General features: G+C 36.3%; 1 protein-coding gene across 1 annotated transcript; it reads left to right on the top strand.

Annotated features, from left to right (window-relative positions):
* The first annotated feature begins 5,393 nt into the window (after positions 1 to 5,393).
* On the top strand, positions 5,394 to 6,292 carry LOC148916746 (protein FAR-RED IMPAIRED RESPONSE 1-like). Its single transcript, XM_089053414.1, has 2 exons — positions 5,394 to 6,115; positions 6,199 to 6,292. Exons 1-2 carry the CDS (start codon positions 5,394 to 5,396, stop codon positions 6,290 to 6,292), a joined length of 816 nt encoding a protein of 271 aa, XP_088909540.1.
* Positions 6,293 to 21,530: the final 15,238 nt, after the last annotated feature.

The following is a 21,530-nucleotide window of genomic DNA, read 5'->3' on the forward strand; positions in this document are numbered from 1 at the left end:
TGAATGTTCACATTCTAACATGAGATCTATAAAAGTATTATATCACGAGTCATGCGCATTCGGGTTTTTTACTTTTGTTGTTCTTATTTGACTTTATTCTTAGTGGTTACCCATGTGTTTATTGTTAAACACCTGTTTTTTTGCCAACAAAAATAAAAATTATACAAAAAGGAGGTTTTTTTTTTTTTTTTTTCGGGTCAAAGATAGGAAGAGGGAGCAGAATTTAATACACAATGATATCTAAGTGTTTCGAACTTGAAATTATTGATTTTAAGCCAAACATATTTTTCCACTATGATAAATATGAGCCCATCGGCCAAAAGAAGATAGTCCAAACTAATGAAGGTATGGATCACCTAAGGCAACATTTATAGTTGGTACCTATTTTCTTATCTTAATTATGTTGATATTTCTGAGACATAGCCGCGTGAGGCGAATTAAATATGTTTTCAAAACAATGTATCTGGCCCACACCCCTTATCAACTTACAGTCTTTATTTACCAAATATTTAATTTCACTAGTAGCAGTAGGTAGAGCTAACTACTTAAAGGACAAATCCCTAACAAATCTTCAAATCATGAATGGTATATTGTGTTTAATTTTGTTTCTTCATATTTAAGCTAACCTCATTTATCATCCTCTTTTATGTTTAACAAATAAGATTGCATTCATGCGGAATAGATGATTATATTGCGAAATTGGATCACCAATCAGGTATGAATTAACATGACCAATGATCAAAGTTCAAATTTTTTTGTTTTTTGTTTGTTTTTGGTGAACTAAAGTGTACTACCACTCCGAGCCAGGATCAGGACTGTTTACGGTAAAGCTCTTTCCATGCGGTGTTTTTCACACGTTGGATTTCGAACTTTGTTCTCCCAACTGCAGGAACTAGACAGTATCCACTAGACCAAACCCCTTGGATATCAAAGTTCAAACTTTAGCAATATAAACATCTTATGTTATCAAATAATTTCAAAGGCAACATTTGCCCACATATCATGTCACTAGGTGTCCGAATTTATTCTAGTGATTCTGGAATACAGATTTCAAAGCTTCTTTTCTTTTGTTTCAAACCTTTATCACTTTTGTTTTTCCCAAAGGGTGACTCACAAAGGAAAAAAGAAAGCAACTATAAGCTTTTACTACTTTATGTTTGTCTTCTTCTTCTTTGTTTAGAAAAAAATGATTTACATGAAATAAAGAAGCTAGAAAGGTTGTAGTGATCAGAGTAGTAGAAGAGATAACCCGAAGTGCTTGGGACGCAAATTCAAAAGTAGGTACATCCAAATTTCGTCCGTCGAAATTTAGACTTGAGTAGTCAAAACTGACTCACCCAGGCTGTGAGTCTCACACAAAGTACATGTGGCACATGGCTCATCAAAACATGGCTCATCAAAACAAAGCTGAAAGCTGGAGATGAAATCAAATCATATGCTAAAACGAAATAAATCACAGAAAAAGAAACCATAAAACTCTCAGGTCCAGACTGTCTAGCCAAAGTAAACACCAAGACTCTAAAGTTCTTCATCAAGCATATAGAGAATCACCAAGCACAACAAACACAAGTCGCCGATTACTTCACCACCACAGTCGCAGACTATGTACCACTTGACACTACTCATGGTCCCAATTTGTTCAAGATCAAGCTGCCACGACCTCCAACCAAACCTCAAATTCCAATTTAAGATCAAGTGTTGGCCACCTTGAATCATATACACTCTTAGAGATCGAATCAAATGATTTTCTTTTGTAAAGAATACCCACAGAGGTTATAACACCCCCAAATTCAATCAATACAAATATTATTATATATATGTACATGTTTGATTTATCGTAGGAAAATCATATTTACATAAACTGTAGTTGTTGTGTTTCATTACCTAAAAAGCAAAAGAAAAGAAAAGGATGTGGGTGAGAAAAAAAAAGAGAGCGAAAATGCAAGGCATAATCTAAACTAACTCTAACAAACTACTTAACCTAGTTAGTAAAACACGGAACGGAAAAGTACGTATGTGTTCTATTCGGCAAAATTTTGGTCACTCTAAAAAATTTAAAAATATATTTTATACTTTTTTAATATATATTATTTTTATTAAATAATATGTGAAAAATACGGGAATAATACATGAATTTTATATGTATTATTCAAAATTTTGTTAAAAACATGTCTATTAAATGTGAAAAATATATACGTATATATATAATATGTGTATTGTACATTTTCTTTTTAAAAAATGTGTATTTGACACGTGTACGGAAAATAGAAGTATTATTGAAGACGTGTACGGAAGTATTATTGAAGACATTTACTTTTTAGTCTTTAAGACGTGTACTGAAAATGAAAGTATTATTAAAATATATATATATATATATATATATATACATTTATAACAATGTTTTAAAAGGTGAGGCATAGAGACGAGGCATTTTCAGTCCGCTATGTGAGCAAAAATATATATATAAATAATACAATATAGATAAATTGTACTAATAATTCTTATTGAGCAAAAATATTATAACATAAGTACTAATTGTCATTCAAGCGTGATAATCAATCCCAAAATATAAAATATTTATTCAACATCAAAAGAAAGACTAAATTCATGCATCCCACTCCTCATCACGAAACATCTAATGCTATGATATTTAGCATTTATGTGTGGACTTGAGTGTTATTTTTAGTGGATTTTATGGATATTGTGTTGTTTGAAAAACAAAAACATATTATATATATATATATATATATATATATAGTAGAAAGAGAATTCATACCGAAGGAGAGAGAGGATTCAACTTAGGGTGAGAATTAAAATTGATGCAGATTATCACATTAGGGATATACATAGGTCCATTAATGTATGTATTTAGAAGGAAAAAAAGAGAGGGAAGTATGAGTGCTTCTATAGTGAGTGGCAAGTTATAAGGGGTTTTTTTGAGAGGTATGTAAGAGCCGTTGGATTTCATCCAACGGTGAGTTTTTGAAAGAGGGTGCATGTAGAACCGGGTTGAAATCTGACCCGTTTGGAAATCTAACTTCAGCTGAAGATTTTTCCCTCTCTCTCAAGAACACAATCCTCTCTTTTTTAATGTAATGCAAATCCTCAATTAGAAAGATCCAAAGCTCCCAAACCCTATAATCGCTCCATTGTCATCAACTTATTGGGAGGCCTGCGATCTATGGTATCCTCGGTATGACGATTAATGGCTTTTACCTAGCTATTGCCCTGTTTTGATTCTATGATTCAAGTGAAAACCCCTTCTCTTTTTCGTTCAGCAGAAGAGATTCCAGATGAAAGCAAAGTAGCATATCTCTTTTTCGTGCTGCTGCAGTTGTTCCTCGATTTTGGTAGAGATGGAGTCTCCACTACGAAAGAATCTTCTCTAATGTCCACCACATTCTCTCAAGCTGACTGACTTCAGAGCTCCCGATTGACTTTGAGAGGTAAGTTCACTCTTCCTCGATTGATTTTGTTGGGTTTGGTTTGTTTTTTGTGAGGGTGAGAAATTTGTCATTTGTGGCATCAATAATGCGTCATTTGCTCTGCTATCAATAATGCGTCATTTCCTTATGAATATTCAATATACTTAGTTGATTATTTTTTTTGGAGGGGGGTTGGAAAATTATGAAATGTAGGTAAAAGATCCTAAACTTAGGCTTAATGGCATTAGGAGTAAGCATTTGGAGAGGATATTGGGTGAAGTTCTGTAATTGCTGGTTTGAATTACATTTGAGTTCTTAGTTGAACATGTTGGTTCTAATGTTATTTTTTCAGATTATTTCACAAGAGATGACGTAATTATTATTAAATTTTGCTTGTGTTTTGTGTAATCAGAATCCAACAAGCTAGGCTATGCGTGTTTTGTGTCAATTTGGGCAATGTTTTGTGTAAGTGGAATGCATTGATATGTTGTGATGCAGTAATGATTGATTAATGAATTAATATTTTCTATGCAGTAATATAGAAGTAGATCAATAATATATGTGGATAAAATGTCTGGGGGCTCAGAGAGTGATGACTCTGTAACAGTTAATGGGAGGGTTTACATTCCTAAAGTGAGAAATGAGGAAACACCAGCAGTTGGGATGAAGTTCGACTCACTTGACCTCGTTTATAATTTCTATAATAGATATGCATTCTTGGATGGCTTTGGTATTCGACTTCATTCCAGCTTTTGGGGGAAAAATAAGAAAGAGATTATGAGGAAAGAATTTGTATGTTGCAAACAAGGTGCATGTCAGAATGATGAAACTCGGGAGAGAAAAAGACAGCGGGGAATAAGTAAATGCAATGACAAATGGGAGCAAGAAGTATACCATCTCTCTTTTTGCAGAGGGACACAATCATAAGATGACACCCTTAGAAAGAATGCATTTATTGAGATCACACCATCGTATTTCAGATTCTACAAAAGTACTCACAAAACAGTTGGGTTCAGTTAATATTCCCATTCATCAGAAGGTAAGTATTTTCGAGGTGCAATTCGGAGGAATGGATAAAATCGATTTTATCAAAAAGGATATCTACAATCTTGAATGTAGTGTGAATGAGAAGCTGAGGAACCACAATGTTGAACTAATGACCGAGTATTTTATGGCTGAACAGAAAAAAAATGAGGCTTTTTATTTCAAGATTGAGGGAGATGGCGATAACAGGTTTAGTCGATATTTTTGGGCAGATGCAACTTCTAGACGGGCGTACAGGTTTTATAGGGATGTTGTTGTATTCGATACCACATTCAAAACGAATCGATATGACTTGACATTTGCACCAATGTTGGGAGTTAATAACCATGGTCAGACAATTGTCCTAGCATGCGCATTTTTAGCAAAGAAACGACTGAGTCGTTTATTTGGATGTTTGAGGAGTTTAAGAAAGCTATGCCAGGTGGCGAACCTAAAATGATCATTATAGATCAAGATGCGGCAATGAGCAGAGTGATTTCAATAGCCTTCCCGACTACATTTCATCGACTTTGCATATGGCACATCACATCAAAGTTCTCTGTTAAGTTACCACATTCTGCTTATAAGGAGTATTGGTGTGAATTCCAGAAAGCCATATGGGATACTGACAATAAGGATGAGTTTGATGCAAAATGGAATATTGTGGTTGCAAAGGCTGGTTTGACTGACCATCCATGACTAAGTTCAATGTTTGATTTAAGGGAATCTTGGGTTTCAGCCTACGCACGACACTTTTTTGCCGCTGGAATGTCAAGCAGCCAAAGAGCGGAATGTTCTCATGGTTTCTTCAAGCAATACATATCAAGGAGAAATTCGTTGATGGATTTCATAATACGATTTGAGAGGGCACTTTCTCATCAACGTCAAAAAGAGTTAGTTACTGATCACGTAGATGCATTTGAAGTGGCTCAATGTATTCTATCGATGCCAATGAACAAACAAATGGCTACCTTGTACACAGTGACAATGTTTCAAAAGTTTGAGCAAGAACTAATACAAAGTACAGCATGTTTCCTAGAGCTCAAAACAAAGGATGCTTCTAAAGTTGTCTTTAATGTGAGCGAAAGGAAAAATTGGGAAACAAGAGTGGCAGAAGTCGTATATGTCAAAGACTCTGACCACGCATCGTGTAGCTGCAAAAGATTTGAATTTGTTGGAATTATTTGCAAGCACAACCTAGCATTGTTCAGAAGGGACCAGATTGAATATATGCCCGATAAATACATTTTAAAGAGGTGGAAGAAAACTGCGAAATCTGGATTGGTGTCAGATGCAAATGGCAACGAAATTAAAGATTCTGCAGATCCTGGTCTTTTAATAAAGCGGAGTACAATGTCCCGACTTGCTTCAGATGTGGTTGAGGATGTATTAATGTGTGAAGAAGGATGTGAGCTACTGTCAGAGACTCTAAAAAGTTTGCGGGTGAAGTTGAAGTTGTTGAAGGATGGACCAAGTAATGACGAAGTTGGAGGGTCCAGCTCTCAAACACAATATATGAAAGATTCTAAGAGAGTAAGGTGCAATAGAGGGTCGAAACGGGTAACGGGAGCAAAGGAGAAGGCAATGAAGCGAGGGATTAGACACTGTCGGGAGTGTGGACACATTGGTCATGATAGAAGACAATGCCCAAGAAATTTGAACACACCATAAGATGTTAACACTATTTATAATAAGACCTAAAATTTGAATAGGTAAAGTTTTTATGTGCTTCTGTTTGATGTTTATGCAGGACATCACCGTCGAACAATGACGAATCAACTCCAATAGATCTTAGTGACCCATTATTCGACGAATTTTACAGGATGCACGGACCAACTCAATGAGTTAGGTTTCTATTATACGAAGCCTGGTTATTATGAAGACTAATGATTAGGTGAAGTTTTCTTGCTCATCTCCACCGATGAGCTCTTACTATGTCCATTGATAATTGAAATGAAAATTTGCTTGGTTTCATTCTTGCATGAAATTTGGACACATGTTAATTTTACGTCTTCTCCCTATTTAGAAATTTTCATAGACATTAGATAAAGTATCAAATTTTGATTTATGTGAAGAAGCAATGACTTTTACCTTGTAAAATGGGTAGTTTATGGTGAATTATGTTTTAACAGAGATTCATTGATTATATGACAGGCTAATGAAGCATTTCTAGCAGCCAGCTGTTGTTTCCATTACCAGTAATGATTTCAAGCAGCACTCATCATTTCTAGCAGCACCCACTTTTTGCGAATGTTATGTTCTAGTGTTTTACTGGTGATTAAGATCTAAGCTTGACTGGTTATTAGGTGCACGATTTTGCAAACATTCGTAACTTGAAGGATACTTGAAGCACTTTGTTGGAACAGAAAGATTAGAAAGCAACGTGTAAAAAAGTACATTGCAGCTAATCACATTTCGAATGGTTGGAGAATATTAAAGGGTACACTAACATTTGAACTACTCATAATTCCACACACAAAAGAAAATTTGATTGCAAAGCATTTTATGTGCTCCCTCTTAGCAATACCACGATCTCCCCAATCAACTGAACAACGGTAGCCGCAATCACTAGGTCGTATTGGTCAGCTTCTTCTTAGCAGGTCTCACGTGCTTATGGTCACTCATGTCCCCAGTGATATAGACAAAATAAATATTCAGCAATATTTGGAATTTTATTATATATAAATAAACCATAAACCATTCACTAAACAATGTATAGCACATGGTATTTTACTTAGGACTCACGTGTCATGATAATGGGGCTTTACTGATTCCCAACGTACTGTGATATTGATTGCTTATTGAATAATATTTCCATATTTGCAAAATATAATGTTGGACAGAAGGAACACATGATGACTTGCAAGACATAGTCCCAATAATTATACATGAAGAAAATGAAACTGATATTTGTATTATTTTATATTAGATAATGACATTAAGGGAATATAGTTCTAATTTGTGCAATACCACGATCACCCCCAACCAACAGAATAGCTATAGTTGCAATCACTTAGTCGTATCGGTTGGCTTCTTTCGAGCAGCTTTGACGTGCCTATGCTCATTCATGTCACCACCATCGTCTAGTATCTCTCTCACAGCATCAGGGGACACATAGTCCCAATTATAACTTGTATGAGTAGTTGCCGCGAATGCTCGGAATTTTTCTAATCCTTCATTGAATGCCAACTCCAGTTCACTGTGGTGCTCTTCGCATCGCATATGGTTCATCAAACAACCTTTAATTTCATCATTCATTACTGTATCCAACTCCTCAGCTTTCAGCTTCCTTTTATGACTCAGCTTTAAGTACTTGTTCTTTTGGGAGAACGCTTTGTTCACTCTAATGTTAAGATCAGCCAAAATGGCCTCGTCTTCAACACATTTCTTGTGCCATGAATTGATCAGTATGAAATTATAATCCAGCTTGGTATTGACTGCATCTATTGCCTCTAATGGATCATCGGAGTCCCCCTCACTCCCAAATGATGTTGAAAATGGAAGGGGTCGGCGTGTACAACATGGAAATGGAACCTGCGACTCCAATTTTTCATCTTCGATTGTCCTGAAGAGGTTGACATGCTTGAATAATCCTATTTGTTTTAGAGTATAAGGATTGCATATGCAATTTTGTTTGAGAAATGGAACATAGCTTTATAGACCAACATACCAAAGCTTGCGTGTAGCCAACATATGTACTTTATTTCAATTTTAAAAAAAGAGGTGTCAGGTTTTGCTTTTCAAGCATGTCAACCTCACACTCTCCTTACACCACTATTAGTGGTTGAAAGAAACTCAATGGAAGTGACATCTAGTTAGTGAACCCAACCAAACTAGTTAGGATTAAACTTAGATTGTATGAGACCTTTTTTAATTTATACATTGTCAACCAAATGTTTTTTTTGGCGGGAACCCTTTTATATTGGTATTACTATCACCTCCTTCATAGAAATTCTCCCTCCACAAAAAACTCACTCCTCCACCAAATCTGTCTACATCTACTGAAACTCTCTCCTCCACAGAAACTCTCTCCCCTTATTGAATGGATTTACTAACCAAGTTTGATGTGAGCATAATAAACACCCCTTCAAACAAAGACCGCATTCGAAACCCAAGTGAGTCACCAGATAAGCAATGTCACATTCCTAGACAGAATGACCATTTTGTTGGAAGTTTTGAGTCTGAAAGAGTTCTTGCTTTTTGGAAGGAGAGGCATCTTCAACTTGGTGATGAAATCCAAAGGGCAAGGGCATGTTTGGAATTTGTTGAAGGCCAAATTGAAGATGACAAATGACTTCGGAGTGTAGCTGTTCAAAAATACAAGAATCTAATGCAATGGAGTCAAAGAAGCGTGTGATGCAAGCTGGATTCGACTACTTCCGGTCCTATGCAAAACTCGTCGTACCCGGGTTTGATTGGTCATCTATTACCGTTTCCGACGTTAACAAATATACTCAGCAAGGGAAGTAACTATTTTGGTTATCGTGTTTGAGTAGAGGCAAATAAGAGGAATTGGAATTTTCGTTAAACTCTGCTTCAAACCTATTTTGATGCTTACTACTATAGAAGATTTCAACCTTAATATTTTGATGTCTTTAATTACGATAACACGATGCAAAGTGCCCATCTACTTCAGTCATATATTGCTGCCATGTCCATTTTTTTGTGATCATGTATTAGATTTGGACATGGTTGCATCATATGCAATGTTTCCTTTATGTATTATATGTTAGGGCAAGGTTTATGGAAAAGCATGTGTTACTGCTTTTGTGACTAGGTTATGGCATTATTTTGTACCAGTTATATATTGTTTTTTGTACTGGTTCATCTCCTACTATTGCTTTATTTCTTTATATTATATGTTTATGCGATTGTACATGATAGAAAATATATTACTGATTCCCAATGCGGCGTCATATGGACAACTTATTGAATACCGCCGACGTGTTCAAAAGTCTAGGTGCAGATGCATATGGACAACTTAGTGAATATATCTGACGTCTTCAAAGCTCTAGGCTCATGCACAGTTCCAATGATAGATTCGAAGTAGTGGTACATTTATTATATATGTACATTATTATAACCAAAATAGATAATTTTACATCCTTATATATGAAAGGAAACTAATTCTTGCATTATTACAAATTATATAACGAATATTAAGGAAATATACTTGTTAAAGTGACAAACATATATACTTAGGGTTAAGAGGAAAGTGAGTTATGTAAACAATTTTAGAATTTTTAATTGCGAAATGGATGATTTATGGGTTCCATAGTTTTATAACGTCACAAGGAGGCCGGAGTATTTTTCGGGCCATTTTTAGGATTTTTCTACTATTTATTATATTTTTCAAAGATTTTTGCACTAAAAAAGCCAAAATAATTGCCAAATGGACACCTGGTGCGATCTCAGCCCCTCACCTTTCACCCCTTGACAAGTGTACGTCAGTCAATATGGCCACATCCTTACCTTTTACCATAAATTATTATTTTATTACTTTTTCTTAGAAAATTCATAACTAAATACACAAAAATCAGAAAAATGATCCGAAAATTGCTGCGAACTCATTGAGACTCCATCTCCCTTGCTGAATTCCCCGATTCATGGTTATGCATTTTAAAAAACAATTCCGAATATTAACGGGAGATGCTTGTTGAAGTAGGTTATTGAAGTTAAAATTAACAAACATATATACTTAGGGTTAAGAGGAAAGTGAGTTATGTAAACAAATTTGGATGTTTTCATTGTGAAATGGATGATTTATGGGTTCTCCTCATTTTATAACGTCACAAGGAGGCCGGAGTATTTTTCGGGGTATTTTTAGGATTTTTCTACTATTTATTACATTTTTTCAAAGATTTTTGAACTAAAAAAGCCAAAATAATTGCCAAATGGACACCTGGTGCGATCTCAGCCCCTCACCTTTCACCTCTTGACAAGTGTACGTCAGTCAACATGGCCACATCCTTACCTTTTACCCTAAAATATTATTTTATTACTTTTTCTTAGAAAATTCATAACTAAATACACAAAAATCAGAAAAATGATCCGAAAATTGCTACGAACTCATTGAGACTCCATCTCCCTTGCTGAATTCCCCAATTCATGGTTACGCATTTTAAAAAACAATTCCGAACATTAACGGGAGATGCTTGTTGAAGTAGGTTATTAAAGTTAAAGTTAACAAACATATATACTTAGGGTTAAGAGGAAAATGAGTTATGTAAACCAATTTGGATGTTTTCATTGCGAAATAGATGATTTATGGGTTCCCCTCGTTTTATAACGTCACAAGGAGGCCGGAGTATTTTTCGGGGCATTTTTAGAATTTTTCTACTATTTATTACCTTTTTTCAAAGATTTTTGCACTAAAAAAGTCAAAATAATTGCCAAATGGACATCTGGTGCGATCTCAGCCCTCACTTTTCACCACTTGACAAGTGTGCGTCAGTCAACATGGCCACATCCTTACCTTTTACCCAAAATTATTATTTTATTACTTTTTCTTAGAAAATTCATAACTAAATACACAAAAATCAGAAAAATGATCCGAAAATTGCTACGAACTCATTGAGACTCCATCTCCCTTGCTGAATTCCCCGAATCGTGGTTACTCATTTTAAAAAACAATTCAGAACATTAACGGGAGATGCTTGTTGAAGTAGGTTATTGAAGTTAAAGTTAACAAACATATATACTTAGGGTTAAGAGGAAAGTGAGTTGTGTAAACAAATTTGGATGTTTTCACTGCGAAATGGATTATTTATGGGTTCCCCTCGTTTCATAACATCACAAGGAGGGCAGAGTATGTTTCGGGCTATTTTTAGGATTTTTCTACTATTTATTACCTTTTTTCAAAGATTTTTGCACTAAAAAAGTCAAAATAATTGCCAAATGGCCACCTGGCGCGATCTCAGCCCCTCACCTTTCACTCATTCACAAATGTACGCTAGTCAACATGGCCACATCCTTACCTTTTATCCTAAATTATTATTTTATTACTTTTTCTTAGAAAATTCATAACTAAATACACAAAAATCACAATAATGTTCCGAAAATTGCTACGAACTCATTGAGACTTTATCTTCCTCCTGAATTCCCTATTTCATGGTTATGCTACATTAGTATTTTATTATTATTTATCCTAAATTATTATTATTATTATTATTGTTATATTACTTTTTAGCTTGTACATTTGTTAATTATATTTACTCCAAATTTTTATTTTTATTTTTATTTTCCGTGCGAATAGACCATTTCTGGTGCTAATCAGTTTTTCTCTTCTTCAATTTGTTAATGTTTTTCTTTTTTAGGTTTAAGGGATGTTTTCAAAAATAAAATGGAAATATACAAGCCATCCATTCTACAACATCAGGAAATAATTATTCAAAGTCATTCACTGTTCAAGTTTTGCTTAAGAAACGTGTAACCAAATCATTTGGGATATGCTAAGTGGGAAAATGTCATTCCCAAGCACCGGTAAAAAGACACATACTCACTCCATGCATGCGTTTTCGTTTACCAAATATTAAGATTGCAGTTGTGCAAAATATCTGTGTCAGTAAAATGTCAGTAATAATTCCACCATATAACATATATTATACATTTATATATAAAATGGTTTAGGACAGGATAAACACCAGACAAGATAGATTAAAACATGAAATAGAAAACAATATTTGTACAACGTAGCCAGCCAACCTAGACCTGAACAGAAGCAAGACAATGCATAAAAACCGTACAAAATACTACAACTAATTATAAGGGTATGGATTCCCTGGCACAACATAAACACGCATCACCTTGAACCAAAAAACACTCCCATGGTGCCATTTGCATCGATTGCAACAAGTCCGGAAGGAAGGATTTATCTTTTCTTCAGTAGGCCAACCTTGAATAACAAAACATCATTCGTTGTTGTTACAAGTGCTGCAGTGATTGAACTTAATCTTCCCATAGTGAAACATATCTACGATATGTCTTCCAACAGAGAAAACTCGGCTTAATCTTCGTCTCAAAGCATCCCTGGTTCCTTTCATATCAATGTTGTTACGTTGATTCAAAGAACACAAGAATTCTAATGCATCCTCTTTTGACTGACCAATTCCGGACATGCCAAGTAGTCCAACTAGATATGCCACTTTCATATGGCCTCTGTGGCTGCAATGCGCATCCCAGACAATGCTTCCACATTACCCTGCATGAAAAATACTTCAACGCTTCTCTAAATATCGCCTCAGGGTTCTCACAAGCCCTGCATTGTTGCAAGAAATGCCGGACCTGCGTTGTGGCATAGTACCAGTTAGGATGGTCTTGGTACTTTTCCATTGAAATGGTGTTCCACACTTGTGGAGTGTTTGCACACAGATGCCATACGAAAGAGATCTTCCGATGATTGGGTTGCCACGTATAACATCACTTTAAACCAAGCTAACTCCGGGATGAAGGCTTGGGGCATATCCAAATGGAGATGCTTCCTTCTCTTTCCTCCGAGTGTAGTGAAATATTTCGAATTCATTGAAATATTTTTGGAATGGAATGATTTGAGGAGTGGAAGAGGGGAGAAATGAGAATATATGGGGTTCTGGTTTTGTTTTAGCCTTTGTTTGTAGTGTTTTGAAAAGGTGTTTCCTTGGGGTTTTTCCAAATTGACCCTTTTTAAAGAAACTAAACCCAACACCCAAAACTCAAGACAAGAGAAGGGAAAACGTCATCGAAATGCAAAGGGAGTCAGACAGTCCAAAAGTCAATTAATAACCTATTTCCATGCTATTTTTAGGCTTTTCCCGCCATCAAATTCATTGACACAAATGTGATGGATTACTGACTAGTGACAGAAGGTCCCATCAGATACTTTTTCATTTTCCCACACCACACTACCCCTAGTAAATGACAGATTCTTATCCAACTAGTTACCTTAATGAAATATAAAGAAAATAATATATTTAAAGCAGTGTCCCCTCAATTTTTATATTAATATTTGGTAGTGAAATATTATATTACTTTTCGGGGTAAAAGGTGTCACAATTCTAACAGATGCAGTGTCCAGGATCGTGACCAACCCACCCACACACAGAAAAGAAGGATATAATTCGATTTGGGCAGAGATGAGAGAGAGCTGAGTGAGAAGTTTAGGGTTATGAGTGAAGGGGTATGACTGAGAACTATGAGTGAGAAGGTATGAGTCCGAAGAGGTTTCAGTGAGAAGATATGAGTGAGAAGAGGTACAAGTGATAAGATTCAACATGTCTTCATCTTCATCTCCCGCTCAAACAAAGAGGTGTCAGTATTGTGGAGCTGCAATGGTGCTTCGGGTTTCAAAATCAGATAAAAATCGAGGGAAGCCATTTTGGGAGTGTCTAACCTCCTATGTAAGTTTTCATTTCCAGAATATGTATGTGGGTGAAAAAAAACCTAGGTCTAACTCTGACAGAATTATTTTGCATATATGATGCCTGCAATTAGGGAGCCACCAGTTGCAATGGATTCGAATGGGTTGATGTAACCTCCGCTGAAGCGGATCAGCAAGATGACACGTATGATGCTACATTGCTGAATATGCTGATGTCCATTAAGGACTTGGTATTAGTTTTATTAGTTATATCAATTGTCATATTATTTGTTCTTTTAATGACCAATTAAGTGCACGGTTTCAAGGATTGTAAAAGTTCTCCCCAAAAACACATGTTGCACGCACCACCAATGATTTTTCAAACCCATTTTGTAATTTTTGTTCTTCAAATAGGTGGATAGGCATTGAGTTTAAATTATTGTTTGAAACAAAAGCATTTATTTGTCTGAAACCCAGTAAAAACTTTCCTACACTTACTTTAAAAAAATAAAGTCATACGAAGACGATAAAATGACAATACATGGCCAATACGATGCAATAATAAGACAATACTTTTTTTTAAGATTGCATAGTTATTTAGTGTATATAGATTGTTTATTGATTGTTTACTGCATGTAAATCGCATGATATTGAATGTTTATTGAAGGTTTATTAACTGCATGTATTTCGCATGTTATTACTCCGATATTGAATGTTTATTGAAGGTTTATTAACTGCATGTATTTCGCATGTTATTACTCCGATATTGAATGTTTATTGAAGGTTTATTGATTGTTGACATGTTTAGTGAAGGTTTAATGATTGTTAACTGCATGTATTTCGCATGTTATTGAACCGATATTGAATGTTTATTGAAGGTTGATTGAGTGTTTACTGCATGTATATCGCATGTTATTGCTACAATATTGCATGTTTATTGGGGGCAAAAGTACGACTCAAGTAAGATTTAAGGAGTTAGATTTAAAGGGAGAAACGGTCCTTATTCTTTCTTTTAGTAGGAAGAACAACTGTTAAGTAGAATTTCCTATTCAATACGACTTCCTTATGGTTGATGTAATTGGGGACTGATGTATATTGCATGCCTATTGCGTGTATATTGCTTGTCTGTTGTGTGTATATTGCTTGTCTGTTGCATGTGTATTGTTATTTACTTCCTTCGTAAGCAATAAAAATTAATACACACGTAATAAATGTAAGATATGCATGCAATAGACAAACAATATAGACACACCAATATACATTACTTTTATGCTACTCAGTTGCCCAAAACCAATAAAAAAAAAAATCAACCAATTTATTAACCGATTATAAAGGAGAGAGGGATTCAAACCCGAGGGGCAGTACGGAACCAATAGGGAGTTTTTATAGCATTGCACCTGGGGCATTTTTTCATGTGTTTCTATAAAGAGGGCATGGTTGAATAAAACACTGGAGGCGAGGCCATAGCTGCCTATTCCTCTTACAGAATTACCTTATTAAGATGCAACCCATTGCGATTACGTCAAGGCATGTTGAAGGGCTTAAAGATTGAGATCTTATATTTGGAATGGTGGCTTGGATAAATGATGACATATCACTTTGCAATGATGTAATACACTTAAAAAGCCATCAGCCCCCATTCACATTTGCATTCTTCAAATCCCAATTCACATATGCAGTCTTCAAATCCAATTCAATGTAGTTTGGTTAAGGTTAGGTAAATGTCATGAAGGAGTTAGGCCAATATTACACGGATGTTTGTTTGATTAAATCCAAAAACCATATACATTTAGCACAATATGAGAATAAACATAGCGTAATATCACACTAATCGAAATGAAAGCATGCATCCGCTATAATATTTGCCACTATTTTGGTTCTAATTGTTATTGTCCAATTACTTAAATCTAAATTTCTATACACAAATACACTAAGATTGAGAAAGACGAAGAAGAATTGAGGAGCAGAGGTAGAATTCGAAAAGGACCCGTGGGTCTCTATTGTGTATTTACATGACTTTGAAATTGGACATTCCCAAAACCTATTTAATCATCATATGCCTGAACCAAGTTCAACCGATATCATGGCATGTAAGCATCTCCCCGTACAATCTCTGCAACCAACTTCAACCAAAAAAGGGCATGTTCTGCAAGGTGCAAGTAGCTAAGGGAATCTCAGCTCAACAGCTCAATGTACTTCAACACGAACATACCACAATCGCCTTTGAAGCAAAACAAGAACTCGATCAATTCAACTAATGACATTCCAACGTAATTGAAAATTAAAGTAATAAAATTAAATAAAAAGTTGTGCTCACTGATTAGCCTGTTGTGGAACATCCACACGTTGTATTGGTCATGGACACCACCAATCTCGGGTGCACTCGTTCGCGTAAACACCTTCTTCATAAAAGTCGAGGGTGTTCAGAAGATTTGGCATCGTAATTGATAGGGGGGCGAGTTCTTTCTTTAAGCTCTAATCTGGATTGAGTGAAACCATTGAATTGTAGACTTTGATTTCACAGTTAACTAGATCAATCTCTAGAGCCACCCAATGCTTATACTTTGGCAACATACAAGGGGCATACACCTTATATGCGTTCTGCCAATCCATTCCACATGCCCGAACCTTGCCATTTACAACGTTCAGTAAACTGGTTCTAATTTTCCACCCAACTTGCTCTTTTTTCTTTTATTATCCGCAAAGCAAGTATGGATGTGATTCTGTGAAATAGAAAACAATCAATAAGTTAAACACCTTTACAAAGCAAGTATGGATAATTTGTAATTATTAACTTCACTTGGTCAAGGCCTATGACATACTGATGTAGCACAGCCCTAGGTGTGTTAGTTTAAACACTCAGAGCAATAGGACAGAAAAGATAAGAAAAGCTGAAAGGAAGAAAAGGTAGAAGACATGCAGAAATCAGAGAGTTTAAAGGAATGTTTAATCAATATTCAAATGTGAATTGTAAAGAACTACATAGGGGTATTTATAGCAAACTAAAACCTAGAGACAATAGAATTTAAATCCCCAGCTAAAACAGAAATCCTATTCCTAAAAAGATAGGAAACTTAGAAATCCTACTAGGATTTGGAAAACTAACTTAGAAATCCTACTAGGATTTGGAAAACTAAAGAATATAGGAAACTAACAAATAAATTAGGAAACTAAACAATTTAGGTCCTATGCATCCTGCATCACATACCATAAAAAATACATCGGTCGTTGTCCAGACAAATATTTCTACTTCCTCCAACTCCTATTGTCGCTTCCGGATGAGATACAACCCCAAATCAATGTGCTGCACATGTTTTTCTTGTCAATCTCATAATCTATGTACATTCAAACAATTGCATAATCAATTAAACTTACATCTCCTTTTAGCCAATCGTCAGCTTTGACGAGGGAAGCGAAGAATTCAATCTTAGCTTCCACGTTGCCAAATTGCATCACCAAATATACAAAAAAAGTTTTAGAACATAACAATTAAAAAATATATACACTCATGCCTTCTATCTCAAAAGACAAGGGACTTACTTTGGGTTATGGCGCCATTCCTAACAAAGGTTCAACAATTTCACCATATCATCATGCGAAATTGCCTTCATTGGGTCTAACGTCCGAAGTCGGGTTGTCTCTGGCAATTTTTTTAACCAATTCCCTAGCTTCAAAGATCTTCCACATAGAAATAATCCTCTTCCTCTTCCGTAATTGGACCCCTCGTTCCATTGCTTTACCTTCATCATTCAACCAAACGTTCAATTGAGATAGCACAGCTGTAGGTTGATCCAAATCAATGGCCCCGAGAGTAAACTCAACCTTTGTCCCCTCCGTGTTCTCGCCAATGTCATCGCCAAGTAATATAACTTAATCATCCGCTTCCTCACATTGGTTTTTTTGCACTTCCTTTTCCTCACTGCTCTGTCTTTTCATTTCCTTGCCATTCATTCTTTTTTTTTTTGGATCCTCTCCCTCACGCTTTTTCTTTGCAGTTCCTCTCTCCTATTGCTTTTTCTTTTCACTTCCTCTCCTTCAATGCTCTTTCTTTGCGCTTCCTCTCCCTTGCTGATTCTTATTTTCACTTGCTCTCCCTCACTTCTTTTCCTTTGAGCTTCCTTTACCTCACTTGGTTTTCTTTGCACTTCACCCCCTTCAATCCCTTCCTCTTCCTTTTCCTCTCTCTCATTTCTCTTACTTGCCCCTTCACCCCCTTCAATCCCCTCCTCTTCCTTTTCTTCTCCCTCATTTCTCTTACTTGCCCCTTCACCCCTTTCAATCCCTTCCTCTTCCTTTTCCTCTATCTCATTTTTGTTATTTGGCCCTTCACCCCCTTTAATGTCCTCCTCTTCATTTTCCTCTCCCTCATTTCTGTTACTTGGCCCTTCATCCCATTGCATGCCATCCACTTTCTCATATCCCTTAAATAGATGTGACACGACACAACGATTCGTCCTCTCTTTCAGTAAAGCTATGTCCCTTCTCACTTCCTGCTCAAAATGAGGACCTAAACATTGGTCCAACATTTTTTCCATCCGTATGACCTTTAACTCAAGGACGTCCTTTTCCCGCTTTACTTGAAACAACTTGGACCTCAACAAGCTTACCGCCTTGTTCAACTCATCAAGGTCAACACATGAAGAATGAATTGACTTTGCCGAGACAACAACAGGGCGATCCTGTGGCCAACTCCAATATGGTTGTCTCATTTCCTCTTCACTCGGACATAGCGCCAACTGAACTGACTGTTTGAATACAAACAAGAGTCATATGCAATCATTCTACTTCATAATTTCATTGAATCTTATAAATAGTTCCAAGGACTACAAACCAAACCTCTTTGTTCTAGAAAAAATAATTGTTCAACTTTCTCATCTCGGGAACAGTCGTAGTAGTTCTCTATCGCAAAATATGCGGGAGAGTTGTCGGATCAACAACCTTGCAGTAATTCAGGTCCGCCATTCTAGGAATTAATTCATATACCAAAATCTACACAATCCACAGGACAAAAGTTAGTATTTAAGTTTTAAAAGTCCACAAAACATAATTGACATGAACATTATTACCATGTACCTAGAAAGCATACGTGAAACCTTTAAAACTCCAGCCACCCCTTTGCACTTCACCATGCTTATCCTTCTTGCCCTTCTCGTTTCTCCAGCTTGTTCTCGTCACCTTACTTTTCCCCTTCCCTCTTCCCTCTTCATTTGAAAAACTTTTCACATACTTTGTTGGTGCAGAAAACAAACTGTCTTGGGTTTTGTCAAAGAACACTGAACCCCACGGATACCTGTTGAACGCATCCAAGTCCTCTACAAGGGTCAGGTAATTTAGATTGATGTTCAAATGCTTGTCCTTTCCCAAAACCACTAACTCAGCAAAGTAAACAAGAGCTAGCTTGTAGATGTCATCTTCCTCTATGCACCTTAGAAATGCTTCTTCTAAAGCATTACATGTAATTCCTTCGTCTTATAAAATATCTTTTCTGAAGTCTAATTTCATCACTTTCTCCACTGGAAACTTCAGGCACTTCCCCAAAACGAAGCCCTGTGATCAAACAGAAATCTTGACGAGTGAACTGAGCAACGTCGCACCCTATTAAGAAACTCAGTCCATCCAAGTCTTTCACACCCTGCCCCGCTACTCTACGCAACACAACCCCATGCACAATCTGCCCGCTAAATTGAATCTTATCTATATTCAGAAGATGGCCAAAGCATGATGTCTTGAATTGTTCTAATTGTTCGGCACTCAACTTCGCTCGAATTGCTGCTAGGGATGAATTTGCATGTGAGCAGTTGTTCACCCATGAGGAATATGCCTCTGACTCTGGCCATACCACTTCACGTTGGATCCCATTTCGTGAAATACAAGATGAAATAACGTGAACACATATACTACCACGTATTTGCACAATCACATTGGTATTTACACAACCAGTCAACCAGCACATTACAAATTTGACAAAGTACATGCGCATAGGGATTACTGATCACAGGCTTTAACATCATCAAAGCAATATGAAAATTTTGTGCAAATACTTGTTAATGCAATGATTCTGTGAATTACAAGCAATAGCATGTGTTTTATTTATGGATCCAAACTCCAATCAATGGTTGATGCATGAGTGAGTGTGAGTGCAATCTAGGCAAGTTCTGCACTTCACACACATGACAATTATTGTCATCTCATACACAACACAAAATGAATAAATAAATAAGAAAGATGGTGGAAGGAAGCAAAGCAAAGCATCTGCTTCCAAAGCCATTGCCATATCCTTATTTCTTTCTAGCTTTCAGTTCACCATAATCGTCATAGATCAACCTTTTTTCAAATGCTTTGCACTTTTATTCATGAGTTTATTATTATCTGTTCTCATTTTTCACAGGCAAATTTAGTAACAACGGAAATAATATTTGTTCCAAAAATTATATATATTCTAGCACCAGAGAGATAATCTGCACTCTGCACTGCTTCAAATGTGGAAGGTTTTGAGGGCCTCCAATTCAACACCATTACCTTATTCATATCATTGTTGACATGTTATTGACATGTTATTCACTTGATTTTCATTCGTTTTTAACATATACCCAAACAAAAATTAACATGCAAGTGAAGCACAATGAAGAGATGCCAAATCCAACAACATTCATGGTACAAATTGGGGAAAACGGTTACTCTAACCCTCAACTCAAATTCCATAAATTACTCACCAAATGCTGGGTATTGAACAATCGCAAGGTGTCTGTGCTGGGTCTTTGTGCGGCTTTGCTCCACAAATGGAACCTATCACTTCCAATGAATACGGCTACTCTCCTTCTCCTTCCACTGCTTCGTCTTTCACTGTTTCAGAATCCACGCCTTTGCTCCTTCCACTCAAAGTAAATACTTTTTCACGGTTTAGATAATGGAGTTGCGTTCAACCCTTGCCTTCAACCGTCGTTGCCCGTTGCCTTCAACCGTTTCTCAGAGCTTAGCGGTTTCTCCGAGCTATGGGTTTTAGATCAATGGGTTTTTTCTGTTCAAACTTCGAACTTGCCTCTTTTTTCTTTTTTTTTTTTTTTTTGGGACCAACTTCATTGCTGGATATTAAATTCGGGTTTGGGTTCCTCACCTACCCGATTGCACAACTTTATCCAAATTTTCCCCAGCCCTTGGATTGATCTAATGATTATAAAGTGAACCCCTTATAACTTACCCCTCATTATAGTCTGAGCAGGGAAGTATCGCATTAGGGGATGAGATATACATATAGGTCAGGCCCAAAAAAAAGAGAGCTAGATATAGGCCCAAAAAATATGGGATATACATATTTTTAAATATATTATTAAAAATAATAAAAACTTAAAAATGATTTGGATGCTTATCAAACGCATGCTCCTTTTAAAGGGGGTGCGTTAAAATCAAAACGTGGCGTTCAACTTAGTTTTGGACTATGCAACGACGCAGTCTCATTGGAAAAAAACCTAAAAAAGATACACGCGGTCATCTTCTTCCTTGGGCAGATGCGCTTTGCCGACCCACAAAGCGGCACTTCACAACGCCTCTATACGCTTTGCGTCGACGCATGCTAAGCGTGCAGACAACTAAACAAGTAGACACATGAGGCGATTTGCTACTGCCTCGCTTCGATGTGCACTCTGACGCATGCCTACGCATGCCTTTGAAAACATTGATTTATAATATGAATATTAAACGTAAAAAATACTAACTAGGCTACTTAACGACAACACTAATTAACCACTATA

This window comes from Prunus mume, linkage group LG5, assembly GCF_029339155.1.
Source record: "Prunus mume cultivar Tortuosa linkage group LG5, ASM2933915v1, whole genome shotgun sequence".
In the NCBI taxonomy this organism is placed as follows: Eukaryota; Viridiplantae; Streptophyta; class Magnoliopsida; order Rosales; family Rosaceae; genus Prunus; species Prunus mume.